This window comes from Centroberyx gerrardi, chromosome 8 (assembly GCF_048128805.1).
Source record: "Centroberyx gerrardi isolate f3 chromosome 8, fCenGer3.hap1.cur.20231027, whole genome shotgun sequence".
NCBI classification, from domain to species: Eukaryota; Metazoa; Chordata; class Actinopteri; order Beryciformes; family Berycidae; genus Centroberyx; species Centroberyx gerrardi.
In genome coordinates, this window is record NC_136004.1 from 7,824,418 (window position 1) to 7,844,090 (window position 19,673).

Below are 19,673 nucleotides of genomic sequence, written 5' to 3' on the forward strand. Positions count from 1 at the left end.
AAACTGCATTTTGCAATGTTGTGAACATTCCCAGTGATTGAAGTCAGTCACAAAATGAACTCATTTCTCATTTCTTCCAAACTGTGATCCCTGTGAACACCACAAATGTAAACCCAACAAGGTTTCACTTAACTCCTTCGCCTCAAAAACACCAGCTTGCGTTTAATGGACATCTTTGAAGCTCGGTTCATTTCTGGGGTTGTTTTCTCTTCCACAGGGTGAGATGATTTGGGTTTGTGGCCTCCGCTGCATCCGTACAGTGATCCGGTGATGTCTCGTCCCGCTCCGTCCCCCATCTACACCCTGAGGGGGGCCGGCGGGCCCCTCAACGCCCTCCACTTCAGCTGCCGTGGAGGGGACCCCCCCCTCCTGTTCTCCGGGTGAGCCATTCATCACAACATATCTCCATGTTTTGTCTCTTTGTCTTCCTCAAACAGTCGAGAATGTTTTCATTTATCTATGAAAACGCCCCTTCTCCTTCCTTTTGCAAGTAAGCCTGAGGAGCTTAGGCTAGCAGAAACAGCATTCCTGCGGTTTTATTGTTTTTTAGCATTCATCTAATTGACCCATCTGTCATTGTATTGTCTGTAAAGCACTTTGTCACTTTGTTTTGTTTTGATATTATTATTATTAGTAGTAGTCATAGAAGTATTAGTCATCCCCCACATTGAAGTGGTAGGGGAACTATGGATCCATTGCTCACTAGCCACACACGATATCTCGGACACCACTGATTGAATTTTAACGAATCTTGGGGGAATGATGCATCTCACCACTGCGTTCCAGCATTTTCAGAATGACACCAATTAGCCCAAGAGGGGTGCTACAGTTACAGGACAAATCCAGGTGAAATTTGTTACTGATTATCCCAGCGGGGGGGATGTGGGGGACGTTTACTTTTACCTTGTATTGTTGTTATTAATAATTCATTATAAATCCTTCCGAAATCAGCCTTGTTGTTGTGTTGTGCAGGTCAGGGACGGGTGCCATCCATATCTGGAACCTGAACACCAGGAGGGCTGAGAAGGTTTTAGAAGGCCACTCTGGTAACTCGGTCATCTGGATCAGCACACTGCAGTCGACAAACGCCCTCATCAGGTCAGTATGACGCTTCCCTGGGTCTTGCCTTCCTGGTGGGGATGCTGTATTCTGTTTAGCTATCCGCAACAGAAGCACGTGCATTACTGTGCAAAATGTGCACAAGAATTGGAGAACATTGTCACTACTGGAGACATCATTAATGTTTCTGTTAGCAACCGGTGCCTGTTGAAATATAATGTTAGTTTGAGCTACAGTGTAAAACGTTTTTAGAAACATGCTTTTTTTTTTTAAAGATTAGATTACATTAGATTTGATACAATTTTAATGACCCCTCTTAGAAATTGTCTCATTGCAGCAACAAATAATAGGATACAGCAAAGAACCAATAAGACATAAATAAGAATACAGAGCAAATGGAGGGTATTAAGCATAATGCAGCCAATAGTTACAACACTAGAGCATATTAATAAAAAAAATACATGGATGAAAAAATTTGAAAATATATGAATTTATAGCACACACAGGGTGCCAAAACAAGACGGCAGTAGCAGATGCTGAGATGAACAAAAATGAGGAATACATTTTTCCCTTTAAATGATTTTTCTTTGTTTCTCCCTGTTGGTGGAGCAGTCAGGGGCGGGACATGCGGGTCTGTCAGTGGGATCTGAGCGAGGGTCGTGGCGAGGTGACGGACTCTGTGTGGACCGGTAGCGTTGGCTTCTGTCAGTGCTCCCTGCTGGAGATGAGCCCTGGGACCCGGCTACTGGCCTACCCTGGACAGCAGACGGAGGAGGTCAGACATCAGGACTCTTTGACTGTTTTCATGCCCAAAAATTCCCCAAAATTCCAAGGATTCAATAGGTAAAGCAAGCATTCAAAGCATTCAATAGGTAATTCTGAGGTAAAGCCTCTGAAACTGCATTTAGACCCAGTTGGGGGATTTGAACCAGCAACCTTCCAGTCACAAGCCCACATCTCTAACTTTTAGGTCAATGCTTTGGATGAAAGTGTCCATTAAATGGCACTTATGTTCAAGATAAGAAAACATCCTTGAAATTACTGGCAGGTGGGTGGTGAGCGGGTTAACTGGTTAAACAGTCTCACTTGAGGATAAAAATAAAGCCAACCTGCACAAACCTGACCTGACGTGCCATAGCCAGTCTGCTGGATTGGCTTTCAGCGTCCGTGCATATTTGTGGCTTTTAGTAGCCTAAGTAACTGGAAAATTGGAAGTCCCACACCATGGTTGTCGAGACTAACATCGAAGTTGGCACTGCTTTCATCTTTCTCTTCCACCATACTGTTGTGGTCCTGTGCATCTATTCTGATCCACTCATGTGTAATGGCTTGAATTTAATCATATGGCCTATGAAATAGTTTTTATTGAGCGTCAGTGAATGTGATGTGAGTCAACATGATATGTGAGCATGCACTTTGCAGCCAGGAGCTGTCAAACAACAATCTTAAACGGCGTCATTAACAAAGCCGCTTTCATGTCATAAGGCAACCTGCGCATTAGAAGGATGGACTCCAGGATGGGAATTTAATACTAGCCACCAGCCAAATGCAGGTTAATTTTGGCGGTGGCTCACATGCCATTTGGTGAATGCTTTTATCCAAAGCACCTTGTCACTCTGTGTCTGCCCCCATTCTTTGCATGGGTAAGAAAGTCCGTTGATTATGCTACCAGACATTTTGGAAGGCAACGAACAAGGCTGTTTTTTCTTCTAAAAAGCACTTTGACAAGTAAAATAGTTAAAGTGGCTGCTAGATTTTGGAATGAAACCCACTTTTTGGAATGAAAGCCCACTTTGACTGGTGGTTTAAAAAGTGAATTTCCAGGCCTGATAGTACAGTAGACTGTGCTCTGGAATGAAGTCACATTTGTGTGTGCACATTACAGTATGTGTCTCTTAGCAAATGTGTGTTCACCCACATGGTGTAACGTTTGGTGTAGGGTTTTGTGTAGGGCCAGTCTGTGTGCGGCGAGGCGGGACGGGGAGGGGGACGGCCAGCGATTCAGCCACCTCTTATTGCCTCCAGATTCATGTTACTCACTCCGCTGTGGAGGAGCCACACTTGAAAGGGACAGAGCAGTCACCTGATCCAGCCAAACGTGCCTCCGCTAACTCCAGTCTACAAGGCCAGGCATCGGGGCGCCTGCGATTCCCACCACCTCAATAATGCCATTGTCCCAACAGGCAGACCGACAGACAGACAGAAACACGCACACACACCCAGTCCGCAGTTGATTTTGTCATTTTGTCTCCCCACCCCATTCCACTGAGATCACTGGTCGAGGCAGATGCTTATCACGTATCCACAAATTAAACACTCACACAAATAAATATCCCTAGAAACCATACGCATGCAAAGCGGTGTGGTTTAGCTCCATAGGCAGTAGGTAATAAGTACGTAACACAGACTAATAATTTCCTGCTCAGCTGTTTCAGGCGGTTTTACTGTTTACTGCTCGCAATGAGACTCCTGCCAGCGGATTGCTGCCATAGCAGAAACATTAATTAATAGTGTGGGTGTTTTATTTACGGGCAGTGCGATGCCACACAAGAACAGCCCAGCACCTGAGGCACAGGCAGCTCCTTAAAGGCCCTCTTTGTCAGGCGAGCGGAGGTAAACATGCAGGACAGATGTGGCGTAGCGCTAAAATACAGATCGCTCCCTTAAAGGGATGTTTAATCTGAGGCCTAATGAGGATGAATATGCGGATCATCAGCAATGGAGGAAGTCGGCGGAATGAGTTCTGGTGCTGCGGTGATGTCCGTACGCACGCACACACACACGCATGCACACACTTGATCGCGGGCTTCATTAGGCTGTGTGTATTTTATCAGAATCAGTGCCAACGCGTGCAGGAAAACACCATTCATGTCGCGGGGTCAGGCTTTAGCAGGATTTATTATAGACAGCGGGGCGGCTGCTCTGCCCTGATGGATGGTACTGTACCGCCGGTGGGAGGCACTCTGAACTGCCGAGGCCCTGACCCACAATGACAGATTCAGGCTGCGGCTTTATTAGTTGAATTCAAAAGGCAAACAAATCACGACTTGGCAGACAGCTTATAGTTACGTGATATTTTTGTGTGTATGTAGCTGGGTCTCAATAATGATAATACATGAATGAAAACATTACACAAGGAAATAACAGGCAAATTCATCAACAAATAAAAGGAGTAAAACCATTTTGTATAAAAGTCTGTCTGTAAAAATGTGTCAAGAAGTGATTTAACAGGTGACAAAGATTTTTACCAGCCGCAACTCCATAGGCTTCGCCTTCCAAAGTCTAGGCGGCCGAGATGGCAAAGGCCTGGTCATCTTTGGCTTTTAGTCTAAGCAGGACAGCGCCAGATTGTCAGTTAGGCGATTTTAGCATGGCATAAGTATGTAAGTAACCTAACTTAAAGCTGCACTGGGGAGTTTCGCATGTTGACGCCCCAAATGGCAACGAGAGGTAACTGTTTGAAGACTTCAATACCCAGATATTCAGGTAATGTGACATCAGTAAATTCCACACTCCTCGGAACGGAAATTCTTCCTCTTAGTGTCTGGTGGGGGTGGAGGTGGTGAAGAGGTTCAGTCAGAGTCCAGCTTTCTCTGGACGGAGAGCTCACTTTGATGCTTTTGTATTTTGCTCAGAAGTTTCTATTTGTTGCCTCCTGTGTGGCAAGAAGATTTCCAGCCAGTAAACATACCTGCCACCAAAATGATAATGAAAATAATTTGAGCAAATAGGGGTGAATCTATGGTGCCTCAATTAGTGAGGTATAGATGAGGAAGTGGTGTTGCAGCACCACTTGGTGATTTAGGCTGATTTTTGCTTAGTGCAGCTTTAAAGTTTAATTGTCTTGTCTCCTCCGCAGATCAAGATCATTGAGCTGCCCAGTAAGGCCCCAGTTTGCAGCCTGATACCAGATGCTAAGCTTGGGATGGTCATGTGTATCAAACTGTGGCAGGTAAGCACAAGGCAATCCTCTCACATGTATCATTTTAACAGCAAATGTTGCTATTAGGGGTGTAACGGTACACAAATATCACGGTTCGGTACGTACCTCGATTTTGAAGTCACGGTTCGGTTCATTTTCGGTACAGTAAGGGGAAAAAATGCAAAACAGAAAATTGCTTGTCGTTTATTATGAACTTTTGTAAACAACAGTTTATAATTTTTTTAATAAAATTTTAAATGAAACATAATAAAAAATAAAATATATAAAAATAAAATAGAATAAAAAATAGAATACTGCTGCAAACTACTACTAATAAGTTCTCCAATAAATAAAATATTCTCAAATAAATGAAACAAAATATAAAATATAATAAGAAATATATAAAATATAATAAAAAATATAAATAACTAGAATAATCTTTTCTTTTTTTAGGAAATGAACTTTTCCACATTGACTAAAGTGCAGCATTTGTTATTGCTTTGGCCCGATCTGAATTACCAGTGAAAGGCTGTTTAAATGACGAAGGGAGCAGCGTTTGCACTACGCTCGTTTTTTTCCTTGCAGCAGTGATATTCACATTCGCGTGGTGCCGTTTCAAATGAGTTATCAAGTTTTGACGTGTTGCCAGAAACATACCCGATCACTACTGAACAAAGGAGACCTTAACGGTAAGGGAGGGTCTTCAAGCTCTGGCTTATCGTTTGCATTGGCCATGACGTTCGCTAGCCAGAGGCTAGGCTAGGCTAGGCTAGGCTAAGCGTGCTGTCTGTGTAGTGCGCTCAAAGTGCGAGGCGGAGACTAAACAAACTTCCGGTCCGCCACTTAATATGTTCGTGTGGGAACTCGGATTTGAAGTATGTTCCGCACGCAAAACAAGCCTACTGAGATTGCATTCGGTACACATCTGCACCGTACCTAAAGTCCCGTACCGAAACGGTCCGGTACGAATACGTGTACCGTTACACCCCTAGTTGCTATGGTTTCACACTTCACCTTAAACTGCAATACCCATGAGTCCCGACACGCCAAGTTCAGCGAGTTCACTTCAGCGACCAGCATCAAAAGCAGTCAAATCCGTTCCTTCTCTTTCTTCCTCCTTGTAAATGTTACCGTTTCTATATTTACCAGCTATAAACTGATTGGCCAGCGGCCCACAACAAGACGCAATAATAGATGAGTCAACAAATATGCGCGCGGAAGACGTGGCACGTGATTTATAGCCCACCAACTCATCCTGGGCCATTTTTCCAAGCGTTTCTTCTCAGTTGGCAGCGAGTCCCAACACTGTAATTAGAGCGTTTGGAAGGGCCGGGGGTTCACAGCCATATATCAGCCTGCAGCTGTACATCCATTCTGAGCCGCGCCGGAGTTCGCTCTCTGTTTTGTAAATGCTGCCGAAAGTTTTATTTTCCACCCATTAACGAGACCCTGTAATTATTTTCATGCTTAATTATTAACTCTTTCTCGAGGGGTTGGAGTCGGGGGAGGGGCGGAGCGGGTTTTTTGCTCATGCAAGACTTAAACAAATTGCGGGTGGTTTGGATCCGTTTGTTGGGCCGTGCAGTTTGGTGGCAACAGGAATCAAAACACAACCTGTGGTTATTTATGCCGGTGGCAATCGGGAGGCTGAACCCGCACACGTCAGTGCAATATCGCAATACTGTTCAGAATCATTTTAATCGGCAAGTACAAAAGCCATACAGGTGACATTAATGCCGAGCCGTGTTGACGAGTTACAGAGCCTCGCAGTACACACTGACACCGTGTTTGTGTTTTTCTTTTGATTTCAAAGCTTCACCCACCGTTTCCTTTCATCGTCTGATTTATGAACCAATGCAGTTTCAGCGTTGAGTGCCAGGAAACATAATTATCAATTATATAATATCAGTGTAATACAGCGCAGGCAGCTGTCTGACTTCAAAGCCGAAGGGCCCAGGTGATTCTAAATCATTCCAGGCTGATTCCTTTCAAGGCTGAGGCATGTTCATCTGTTACTGTCACCGAGCGACTCGGAAAGTCCATGCAGTGGGGAAAGACCGCAAACCCCGACACACACACACACACACACACACACACCTACAGGCAGGTTGAAAACACTGGCCACACATTCTGTCAATCAATCATTGGAGAAGAAAAAGCTCATCTTGTCTTTCACATCAACTCCTCATGTGCTACTCACTGTTTCCTTAACCTCACACACGCCGGGAGGCGGCCGCTGACATAGTCATCCTCACGCTTTACCTCTCTCTCTCTCTCTCTCACACGCTCACACACCAGGAAGAAGCCACTGACACAGCTATCTTTTTTCTCTCTCTGTTGCTCTCTCTCTCTCTTCCTCCCGCCATCCCTCCCTCCTTCCCACCCTTGAGACGAGAAGTGATTATCCTCCATTATTTCTAAGACAGACCTACCAACAGATTTATTGTCATCCTTTAAGCCCTCTATGCTCGAGTTTTTGGGCGAGATTAAATGCCATGTTTAAACTGCAGTTTCTTCTCAGTTCAGCCTCCCTTCAACAAAATCCCACCCAGCACTTTTCCACAGTTCAAACTCTCAGCTCCATCCAGAAGGTGACTGAGCACACTACCTGATCTCTCCGAATCTGATTGGCTGTGGAGCGGTGAGCGCTACAGCGGGCGTGGAGGAAGAAAGTGCCTCCATATGTGGGTTTGTCCCGTGCGGGGATGTCGGGCTCGGCCAGAGGGACAGTAGTGATGTATGATGTGCAAGGCTTTTAACGTGAACAGAGGCTGGCGGGGAAAAGGAAATGTTCCTATACAGATATCCATCACTCTCAGCTCATCACCTCGCCGCCTCGCGGCCATGACATCATGGCGGACCGGGGCGAAAACCGGGGGACGCGATTGGTTCCTTATGTGCAGCAGTGCCTGCCTGGGCCACATCAGCAAACAGGGCTCTTGGTCTCTTGGCTGTTCCTGGCTTTGGAGGGACTTCCCACATGATCAACAAGTGACATAGAAGTGTTTGCTGCTAATACACAATTAAAATCAGTACGTCACACCTGGTGATCACTGGAGACTACCAATACCAATATCAATAGCTGATATTTTGTGCCATCAAATAAAAAAAAATGTATTTAGTGTTCTTGTTAGGCTTGAAAAGCCTCTGAAACAACATTTAGACCATGACAGGACACTAAAACTCTCCTGTTGAAACACAGGATGATGATGATGATACTGATACTAATACTACTGATAATAATTAAACTTGATTAAATATAGAATAAATATGTTGTCAGACTGCATCATATCAGAGGTGGATGACATTGACTGGCCAATATCCAATTTTTAATAAAAGGCTAATATTGGATTGATATATTGACATTGGCATTGTATTGGCAAACCAATACATCAGTCTAACCCCACTGGCAGCATGCATAACATTTAATAACAATAATAATAATAATACATTATATTTGTATAGCGCTTTTCTCTACACATAACAGACAATATCAATGAATAAGACAGAGAATAGAACATATCAAATAGGGGGAAAGAGAAGACAGTTAAAATAAAAGACCAAGAGGCCAAAAGAAAGTTAGAGATTAAAAGCAGTTTTGAAAAGGTGTGTTTTTACTCACAATCTTTGGCTTTAATGTTATTGATGATGATTAACAAAGGCTCTTATTCAGCCAGTGACAATTAACTGTGTTGTATATAAACAACGTGGCTCTTATTAAATGGTCTTATACCACTAATCGGTCAAATGTATCAGTCTCTGTTACCATTTCCCTAATAGACTCTGGAAGTAGTATTGAGAGATTCTGATGCCAGAGCGGACAGTAGCTCAGTGGGTTAAGACATACACCACATTCTTGTGACATTATGAGTCAAATCCAATTCATGAGCCATGCAGCTTATAAAATAATCATAATGATTACAAGAGAAACTACCAGAATGACAGTGCCTTGCTCAAAATAAAGCAAGTTGTCAACATACTGTACGTTCTGCAGTTTCACTAGAACCACTTTTCTGTCATTTGTGTTCATTACCCTCCACTGTATACCATAAAAGCAATCTTCAATCAGAAGCCGGTGTGGTGATGAACAGGTTGGACACTGACCAGTGCTGTAGAAGACCCAACCCCACCCCTCTCTCTCGCTCTCTCTCCGTCGGCCTTGCCTCTTCCTCCAGCCTCCATCCATCTGTCTTTCCAGCTGCTCTGGAGTGATGAATCTCCTCCCGAAGCCCCGGCCCCACTCCAGCAGAGAGCCCTCTTGTAGAAGGGCCTGTGGAGGATATAATGAATTAGGTGTCTACCCAGGGTTCCCTGACCTCCGACCCATGACATCATCAATCAAGGAGGTCCTACACTTAAGTGAAGTGCAAAGGGCCACGGCGGGCCCCCAGCCTGGAACGCTTAGCCCGGGCCCTGCCTGCAAGCAGGGGCCACTGATTTTCACTTGTTTTTATTTGTTTTCATAATCCCTTAGTGTTCGTCCTCGCTGACGTGTTTGGAAGGAATACACGGCTCTGTCTATAATTTGTTTAAAGCTGGAAAAAGAGAAATATATATATAGCGTTAAGTGAGAAGAGGACTTGAAGATGGATGAAAAAATGTCAGCCTTGGCTCCCTCGCACATATGGAAAGAATTTCTCTCCCTCCTTGCTGCTGCCTATGCAGGGCACACTGCTATTGCTGGGGGCCTGTCGGCAATTTAGAGCAAAGGCACAAAGAGTCTGTACAACAATGTACATCTGTCTTTTGTGCTCTGTCTTTTAAGATTGTAAAAGCTTTAATCATCATTTGCATAACGTCCCAGGCAGAGGTGGATGTGAGGGGGCGTGTTTTAGGCAACAGGAGGCGTCGTCTTTTACATACTCAGAGAGAGGAATGGTGGGACTTTGGGAGGGAGGGAGGAAGGCAAGGGGGATTGCAGTCTTCTCTTTTTGTAAATTTCCCTAGCCCTCCCTCCCCATTTCTCTCTATCCTTCCCTTCTTCCCTTGCCTCCCTCAGTCCCTCCTTCCCTCCAGCGGTGCCATGATATATGAAGCCCCCTGCTTTTATCAGCTCACCTTTATGTTCTCATTCACTGAAGTGATTTACAAGCTCACTGTATTCCTCCGTGCAGCTCCTCTGCCTGGCCGATAACACACACTCCTTCCTCCAGAGACAGCCAGTAAGCAGATACTGAGAGGTTATCTGGGACTCCCAACAGAGGGCATATAGTCCACAGACAGGGTGTCAGACAAGGCTTTGTGGGTGACATAGGTCATAGGTGACTCTTTTATGGGCGATGTTGTCAGCAGGTCATCTATGTCATCAGGAAATATTCATTACACAATGTTGTCATGTCTGCATACTAGTGAATTAGCGGTTAGTACATATACAGCGTTGCATCAGAACACACTGATGATGGTGTAGTCTAAAACGTCTTTGTTCTTGCTAGTTTTTGGAGGGTTTTGTCATCATAGCACTTTATGTGTTCAACTTTTTTTCTAGTTTTTACATCATATCCTCAGTGTGATCATTCTTTTTTAACTCCTATACTGCTTCCTTTTCCCTTTTTATATGCATACAAGTACATTTATGCTCAGTATGTACTTTGCAGTGTTTGCTCTATATTTTTGTAACAACGGTGGTTGAGGGCAGTTTAGGTGTTGGTTGAGTGTCCAAGCTTGTGTTTGTACCATGTTTCATTTATGATGCAGTTTGCAGCATTAAAACTGTTCTCATTTGAAAGATCTACAATGATGAATGCACCATTTGTAAACACTGGGCCTGTACTAGTATTTTGGGATGAAAATGAAAGTCTTTTGTGCGTTTTATGTGTGTATACAAGTTTGTTTGTGTTTGTATGTTTGTCTGAGCATGTGTGTGTGTTGTGCTGTATTGTGCAGTGTTGTATATTCGCTATGCATGCATTTGCCCCTATATATACTGTATGTGTTCTGCAATGCACTGTAATTAATACTTTGGCCATTTTTTTCACTTATTTTAAGATAAAACTTTGATGATCCCTGTGGGGAAATTTGGATGTTGCAGCAGCAATAGTAATGGGATACAGCAGAAGAAAATTATTAAATTATTAAAAGTATAGCAAATGGGATTTATTTAAACAAAATACATGAAAAAAAGAACTACAGTACTATGAGAGGTGTGCAAAATAATAGCAGTAGAACATACTAAGGAATGAAAAATGCGTACAATATAAAATATACAAAATTGTATGATACAGAAGTAAAAATACAATAAATATAGGTTAATGAAATTGCATAGATTAAATGCATAGAGTAAACCAAGTCTTTAGAGGGACAGTGTTGTTTTGGCAGTGTGTTAGCCCACTGTATTTCTCAGTGGCAGCAGCGAGGCCTGTGGCTCGGCGATATAGATGAGGAGCAAAGTGACGAGTGCTGTAATGGAGTGCTAGGAGGAGGGAGCGGCAGGCTGACGAATGGAGCCCACAGCGTCTCTCCTGGTGTCAGCGGGAGCTTCCAGGATGATAACCTCTGCTCTGCTCTGCTGCTAGCACAGCGCAGCGGTTTCTGTGGCTTTTACCGCACAGCTCTCATCTCACGTCGTACCCCCACTTCTCTCTTTCCCTCTCGTTTTCCATCTTTTCCCAACCCCCCTCCCTCCTTCCCTCTGTTCCCTCCCTTCCAGCCAGACTCGGGTCCCGGACCGCTCCTGTTGGCTGGCTACGAGGACGGCTCCCTGCTGCTCTGGGACGTATCCCAGAGGTCCACGCTGAGCCAGGCGGTCGCCCACCCTGAACCTGTCATGTGCCTGACCTTTGACCCCAAGCGTCTGAGGGGCATCTCGGGCTCCTCGGAGAAGAACCTCTCCCCCTGGATGCTGGACGGACAGAACAACCTGCAGGTCAGCAGATGAGGGGTGTAGGTTAGCAGGGTGGCCTAGAGGAGTTAAGAAAACTGTCCTGTAACCAAAAAAGGTTTATAATTAAAAATCAACGCATTTCATTTGCATCAGGGTTGCAGGATTGCATGCATTGTTGACAATAAATATATTCCATGCCGTTACATGAATTAAATGGCCCTGTGAGCCCACTATTTTAAAGAGGCTAAGCATCTGATGTGTTCCTTTTCTCCTATATGCGTCAACAAGTTTCTCTCATCCCAAGAGGAGGCAATTTAAATTTGCTTAGAAACTGAAGAGTGGCTTTTAAGAGCTTTCAATTTTAAAGGTCTTTACCCAAATGGAATGATTGAGGAATTTAATTAATCTAATTTATCTTTAATATGTTGTAATGTTCTCAAATGTAAGATGGGATTCTGTCTGTAAAACGTTAAAACCCTCTGGGGCCTCATACACCAGGAGACAGCATTTGTTTTTTTTAAATACTGGGGAATGATTGATAAGTGGGCCCTGAAGCGGCCATTTTGGATGTCATGGAATATATTTATTGTAAACTATGCATGAAACCCTGTATGCCTGACAAAGGCTATCACAGCCCAAACCCACGGTTCTTAATATTAAAGTGTGGTCAATAATTCTCCAACTGTAGCAGAATTATTTCAATCTGTTGTTTCATTTTGATTTATGCACCTTGGAGGAGCTGCAAGGTTGCAAGTTTTTTTTTTGCCCATAACCAAAAAGGTCACAAGTTCAATCCCTGCAACAGCCAATGTGTTGTCCATGTGTCCTATCGAAGTGTCCTTGATCAAGCCCCCGAACCCCCTACCTGCTCACTTATTGTCGCACAAGGCGTTCTGGTTAAGAGTGTCAGCTAATGCCTAAAAATGTAAAAATCTAAAAGAGGAGAAGAGTGTTGCTTCTCTCTCCAGGCTCTCTGGGAAAACATTGGGGGCCAAAGAGGAAAGAGGCTCAGCAGGGCTCCAGGGCCATAAATCAGCCGCTGGTTACACAGCGTTGGCAGGGCCAGGGCCAAGGGCCGGGCCGTCACTCCAGAGCCCAACCACCCACACACACACTGACACGTAGTCACACATTAGGCCTGGGTAGTATGATCAAAATACCATCAAATATAGTCCTGGAAAATATATCACAACATTTTTCTTACTTGTGACGGTATAATATTTGCCCTTAGTTGTGTTTTCCAATAAATATCACACAATCATTAACATATGACTTTAAGATGCCAGCCAATGCACTCACACAGGTTTATCCTCCGTAAATATGGTTTACTCTTTACATTGGGATAGGAAAGAGACATAAATTATTATATTTATCGCTTAAAGAAATTAAAGCAATAAAACACTGTTGACAGCGATAATGTAAAGGCGCATACTTTGTGGATCCATGCCACCATACCTTGAAAACACGGTGTACTGCCTTGTCCTAACATGTATAACTACACATACACACTTTGGGAGAGGTCCAAACTCTACACTAAAGCCGGTGCCAGAGCATCTTCTACCATCTTCTCTACTCTGACTGCTGCGGTGATTCAGACCAAAAAGAGATCACATCAGCTTTGTACCATAATTCATCTTGCATAACAGCCAACGCATCAGAGTCGCAACGCCTCATTTGATGCTATATTTTCTGTTGATTTCATGAGCAAAAGGGAATGGCCCCATATTTCAGCCAACCCCCATGAATCAGAGCAGAGGGGAACCTGAGGCTGATATAGTACACTCCTGCAGTGGGAAGGGGTATTATTCTTTCCGAGGCTTTTTACAAATGAACGCTTGAATTAGAAATATTTGCAAAGCCCTGTTTTTTTCACCCCGAAAATGCGTCTAGAAAAACACTGGGAAGGATTTGATTCAATATACCAAAAACAGGAGGAGAGTGGTTATTTGGTTTATTTTGCTCAAGCAACAAAATATTGATTCAGCATGTAATCCAGGATGAAGATGACAGGAAAAAAGCACAAGGAGGAGGAAAGGATCCAGCAGGGGCTTTTAAATTATCCCGAAGTGCAGCTCAGTGTGACGTCCAGACAGCTATCCCCGGTTCTTCCCACAAAAGTATTTTTGTGTGGCAGTAGCGAGGGGGGGACCTGCCGGGCAGCGGCCCCCGGGCCCCGGGTCCTGACGGACGACCCGCGAGAGGTAATAAAAATATCAAAACCTCGGAGGCCCCTTAGCCAAACAAAAAACACATCTGCAGTAAAGGGAACAGTAGTTCACAGTGGGAGGCTGCAATAAAGGCTGAGGAGGCCGTAAGTGCCACAGCATCCCACTTCCCACAAATCACCCCCGCACCACCACCCAGTGTAGTGGAACAAGCCGGCAGGGCAGAGGGATGTTGCTGTTTGGGAGCTGGAGGGGAAACTGAATGTGACACAACACAGCGCGGTTATGATTTAGTGGAGGTGAAGTGAGCTTATCAAGCCCAGATAAGGACAGATAGCCTCAGGAATGAAGGTTAATGTATTACACATGGCTCCCAGAGGCCTTTATCTGCTCGCGATGAGCTTTGGAGACCCGGCTGGCTCGGTATCTGTTCCTAGTAATGATGCATCATCTATTCAGCTTTTTTTTCCCCCTCTCCTTCTAGAAGGCATTTTTGGTGAATGTGTCAGGGTGAGAGTATGAGGGTGTGGCCGTTCAGGTTTACAAGCTTTTAAGCCAGGTGGACATATATTTAGGCGGCTACTCAAATGTATTGACAAGTGCAGTGACGGGTTCCTCCAGAATATGGAGAAAGAGAGTGAAGTGGAGAGTCGGAGAAAGAAAAAGCGGCTATAGACAGAGGAAGATTAGCAGCGTAAATCAGGCATGGCTGACAGCGAGCTATTTCTGAGACTGATGACAGTTCCCTATAGGTGGGGCTCCTGATCCTCATCTTCACCAGAATGTAAAAACATTCCCACTGTCTCCCCCCGGTCACCTGCATGGTATCTTCCGTGAAACAGGAATTCCTTCACCCCTCAACCAGTTTGGATGTGACGTGACCAATAAGTCAGTCCAGATCAGGCCCAACCACTATCTGCAGTTGGACTGATGTATGTCTTCAGTCACAGCTCTTCTGATGCATGGGCCGGCTGTCATAGAAATCATGGCTCTTTTGAGTTTATTTTTCCCCCCTCTTTCTGAATGGGACTGCTCACCTGTTTGACACGTCCATCTCCTGTCAGCCAGAGCCAAGCTCTGACAGGCCAGGTGACAAAAGGCTGTAATCTCCCCGTTGCTGAGTGTGATTCAGGGTCGGGGTGTGTCAGAAATACCTGCGAAAATCCTTCCAGCCGCTAGGCTCGAGTGAGTGAGCGATGATGGGACGTTTCAATAGATCAGCGTGAACGCCAAGATCGGTGCCAAGACCGAGGGGAAAGAGGGAGAGAAAAGGAGAGTGAGACTTGAATGAGATCTGCCAAGTGGACGCTCCTTTTGAACGTCTTTTCTGTCGGCGAGATGCTACAAAAGAGGATCTTGAAGTGTGAGTTTGTATTGGAGCCGCTGTAGCCCACAGAAAGTCTTGTGGCCCAGCTGCTGAGCAGAGCTGGTAGCCTCCTGACAGCTGAGATTTAGACAGCAGGCCTGCTGTGTGTGTGTGCGCATGTGTGCGTGTGTGCGTGTGTGCGTGTGTGCGTGTGTGCGTGCATGCTGTAACGCAGGCCAGGAAGGAGTGTTCAAACAAAAAAATGAATGATGAGGCCCAAAGAAGGATTCCATCTATGATGAGAGTTTGATAGTGAGGGAGCAAGGGAAAGAAAAATGGGGCGTCAAGGAAAGTGAGCCAAGACTCCCAGGTTAGAACTAATGGATTTCATTAGGAATTGAGCCCTGGCTAATGGCACTGCTAGAAGATCCGCAGTGTTTCCTCTGTATTCATTCAACAGTGCTGTGGCACCACAGCAAGAACAACATCACCACTGCTGGAGAACACGAAATTAAAATGCCACTATAACTTAGCCAAATGCCCTTTTAAAGGACAAACAAGCATAATCGTAACATTGAGAAATTATATTTTTTATTACGATACAGTATCCAAAGAACAAAATGTTTAGCACTGCAACCCTGACCAAAACAGGCTGTGTGACTAAAACAAAGATTACCATCAAGCATCACTGTTACTGCTACATAAAATCACAGAGGAAACCCTGTTCACTGTTGTCACTGCAGGAAGTGTCTGGTGGAGGAGCCAGGCTATAAGTGCAAATCAGGACCATCCATTTAAAGTGGTAGCTGAAGACAACCCTGCAGCCATTTCCTCACTACTTTTTCTCTCTGCTTTCTCAGACTGGAGAAAGTAAAAACAATTAGCGAGCCGGCCATGCTGAATGACTATTACTACATCATTAGCCGTTTACTGCTTACGATTGACCCCTTAATGAAATAAATGCCTTTTCCTGACACAAACTATGGGAAGCAAAACAAACAAAAATAGACACTTAAACCCATCATTATCAGGCCTGTAATGCAAACCAGATGGAGTGAAGTTGGGGCATACCAACTTCTTGAGGTAATAACAGGGCTCCAAACAATCTTTCACCCCCCAGGGTCCTTTGTAGCGTTGTATCTGGCTTGTTTGGTCTAACAAGCCCCGCGCTGTTTCACACTATTGGTACCAGCGATGATGGGTTGATTAACTCAAAAAAAGTTCCATTAATAAAAAAAAAAAATCACACCACTGCCTGTTCTGAGTTTAGCTTTCTTTTAGCTCCATTTTGATCAATGACATTCCTCCCTGCTCTCCTTCTCCCATTGCATTCCACTTTATCCACTCTGGCTAGGAGTACCTGGCTTATATCTTCCACATGCAGCCTGTGGATGGTTCCAGCCCGGAACAGGAGCACGCAGATAAATTCTCCAGCGTCTCCTCCCGCTCAGGGCCATTAGTCTCCCTGGACACAGCTTATGAAGTCAATTTTACGCTGTCCAGTTTGATTTCAGCTCCCAGAGCCAGATGTTTGTGTCCTATTTACTGATGCAGCGGAGATCCCCAGCCCGCAGGAAGAGCACGTTCGCTCCCCAGGAATGTCCGCCACAGCAGGCCCTTTAGATAGCGATCTTAGCCGCCATCCATTACAATATGTCAGAATGTTGCCCCTTTACAGAGATTGATACAGTCCTAGGGACACTGTAGATCACAGGGAGAGGGAGCTGTGGCTAATCTTTAGCAGGCAGCCGTTACAACAGTGTATTTATCGGGTCTCTTCTCCCGCTGACCAGACCTTTCAGTGCGAATGTAATTCATCAGAGGTGCTTAAAGCAACAACGCCTCTGCAAACAAGCATTTCAGCGAGATGGTCTCTCTCTTTCTCGCGCAATGTGACAAAGGTAACTCAAGCCCCGTCGCGCCTCCAGAATACGCCTCTTTAACTCCAAACCAAATAGTGGGACGCCGAGAGATTTGCCCGCGGCCCTCGTGCTGTAATGTTTTATGGCCGATGATTGAGTCCCAGGAGTCGACTCGGCCAGGTTCAGCAGACATCCAGCCCTCCGCTCTGACCTCAATCATCAGATCAGCTGATAGTCTTTCCCTGTCGCTGTTTGTGTTGGATACGCTTTCCTAGACGGCAATGATTAAGTAACTTGCTGACCTAATTGGTTTGTCTGACAATTGTTTTTTGGTATTAGGAATAGATATCTCTGGCAGTAACAACAAAGAAACTGCTGATCATCGTCCTCATGTTTTGCTATGCAAGATTTTAGGGGTAGTAGCCTTAGAAACTGCATTCTTGTACTGAACTGTATTTATCTGCACTGTGACAGCCGTGAGTGTGCGAAAAGCATTTAATACATGTGCAAGTGTCTCTGCATGCATGTTGTATGCATGGTTGTAAGCTGCAAGCACCTCTAAAGACTCTCAGCCTCCTCTCTGTCTGTGGTTCTTCAGCTCCAGGACCCTGTTTCACTGGTCAACCCCGGGGTTTCCCAGCTGTCTATCCGGGGGGACGGTAAGCTCGTGGCGTCGGCGGGTTGGGACCACAGGGTGCGGGTGTTCGGCTGGAAGAAGCTGCGGCCGCTGGCGGTACTGCAGCACCACACCGACATGGTGCTCAGCGTGGCCTTCTCAGACCACCAGGACCCCAGACGCAGGCTGCTGGCCGCTGGATCCAAGGACCAGCGCATCAGCCTCTGGTCCATATATAACGAAGGAGCTGACACTGGTTGAGCTAAAGACTTCTGGGTGGATATTTGTATACTCTTTATTGATTCTTTCTTAGAGAGTCTTGCCCTCATCTGTATTGATATTGGTGTGACCCAAGGTGGTGTGGCACTAATCTGGAATAGGCAGGAGCACTGGATTGGTCTCTGGATAAATGGATTCTTTATATTTTGTTCAGGAACATATGTCTCACTTGATATAGTGAGTATGCAATGATTATGAATATGCAAGAGGAACTGAATGTAAAGTCCTGAAGTAGGACTTTGGCTCCGCTTGGAAGGACTGCATTCCAGATCAAGGCCTTATCCACAATGGACAAAAAAATCTGGCGGTGTTTATTTTCTCATGATTTAATATTTTGATTTTTGTATACTATTTCTTTAGCTGTTAAGCCAGTCCAAATAGCTGAGCTCGTTCAAATAATTAGGTACCAGCTAACTTTTGCCTCCCACTGTTTGCCAAAGCCTGATGCTCTGTGCAGCTATATTATTGTGTTGCCTTATCTGGCAGGAGATTTGCTCCAGTGGACTTGAATTTGAGGTACAAGTCGCACCTGAGCGGCTGTGTAATCCAGTGTTGTTATTCTAGCAGGCCTTAGTTTAACACGGGCCCTCCAGTCTGACCTGAGTTGTATTTGTCAAACAAGGTTAATCACAGCAGCAGCATAGAGAACACAGAGCTGTTGGTTTAGTAGAGCTGCTGATCAACAATGGCCCTCCACAACCAACATTGTCTGTTTATGAACTGTTGCTAGGTTTCTCTTAACAAATGTTGCCTCTTTGCAAAGTAAAAAAAGATGAATATGCCATATATAAAATTCAAAAACTCTACAGTAACTGTCAAGTAATCATTTTAGAAATTAAAAATGTATAGGCTATAATTTATGTATATCTTTTGATTAAAGGAAAATTCAACATTTGGACTATTGCAACTATCTTGCATTAACTTCTACATTTACTTCACATGCAATGCCAAATGCAGATGTCCTTTTTGGAAATATTATATTTGTCATGAAGAAGGTCAATGGTCTTGTTATGGAAGTCCCAGAGAAAATAGAGAGGTGTTGTTTTTCTATCCACTGTCTCTAATAATATCTCTGTGAGTCAATGAGCAGCATGGGAGCTCATGTGCTGCAGCGCCATGCCGAGAGGCCCGGGCCGGGACTTCAAACGGCACGCAGACGTTCTGCTTCATAAAGGATCTGTCTCCTGGGATGACCCCGAGTTGAGAAGCTCATCATGCTTTACAGGAAAGGCCCGAGAAATCAAAGAGCCAGACTAGCATTATAGCCGCGAACCCTCGGCAGAGAGAGGAAAGACGAGGCCGTTCGTTAGACAAACCGCCTTGCCATATTGCTGCTGTCATGGAAAAAAACATGTAACTGCAGGTTTGGTGGTTTTTCTTGCTGGAATCCAAAGTTTTGTGTTGGATGAGTCTCATGACCCTTGGGCACTCTAAACCTGTTAAAACCCCCATTTTATAATTTCCAAAATGCATGGGCACCAGTGAGAGAATAAGTCGTTACTTTATTGCTTAAAATTTTACTTTTTTGCAGATGCGTGTTTGCAGATATGTTTTGTCCTCGTCTCCTGCAGAGCTCCATCCATGCCTTTTGTCCCTGACCCCGCTGGTGACATCTTGCATCCATAATAGCTTCCTACCTCTCCT

General features: G+C 44.8%; 1 protein-coding gene across 1 annotated transcript; it reads left to right on the forward strand.

The window, feature by feature from the left end:
- The first annotated feature begins 221 nt into the window (after nt 1-221).
- Nucleotides 222-18,876, forward strand: gnb1l (guanine nucleotide binding protein (G protein), beta polypeptide 1-like). The gene is made up of 6 exons (XM_071911376.2): nt 222-380; nt 973-1,098; nt 1,672-1,834; nt 4,919-5,011; nt 11,628-11,843; nt 17,733-18,876. The coding sequence occupies exons 1-6, from the start codon at nt 271-273 to the stop codon at nt 18,009-18,011; spliced, it is 987 nt and encodes a 328-aa protein (XP_071767477.2). The 5' UTR covers nt 222-270; the 3' UTR covers nt 18,012-18,876.
- Nucleotides 18,877-19,673: the final 797 nt, after the last annotated feature.

Coding starts and splice junctions, on each gene's coding strand:
- gnb1l (XM_071911376.2), top strand. CDS start 271: ATGTCTCGTCCCGCTCCGTCCCCCATCTACACCCTGAGGGGGGCCGGC. Junction 5,012..11,627: donor TGTGTATCAAACTGTGGCAG/GTAAGCACAAGG, acceptor CCTCCCTTCCAG/CCAGACTCGGGTCCCGGACC. Junction 11,844..17,732: donor ACGGACAGAACAACCTGCAG/GTCAGCAGATGA, acceptor GTGGTTCTTCAG/CTCCAGGACCCTGTTTCACT.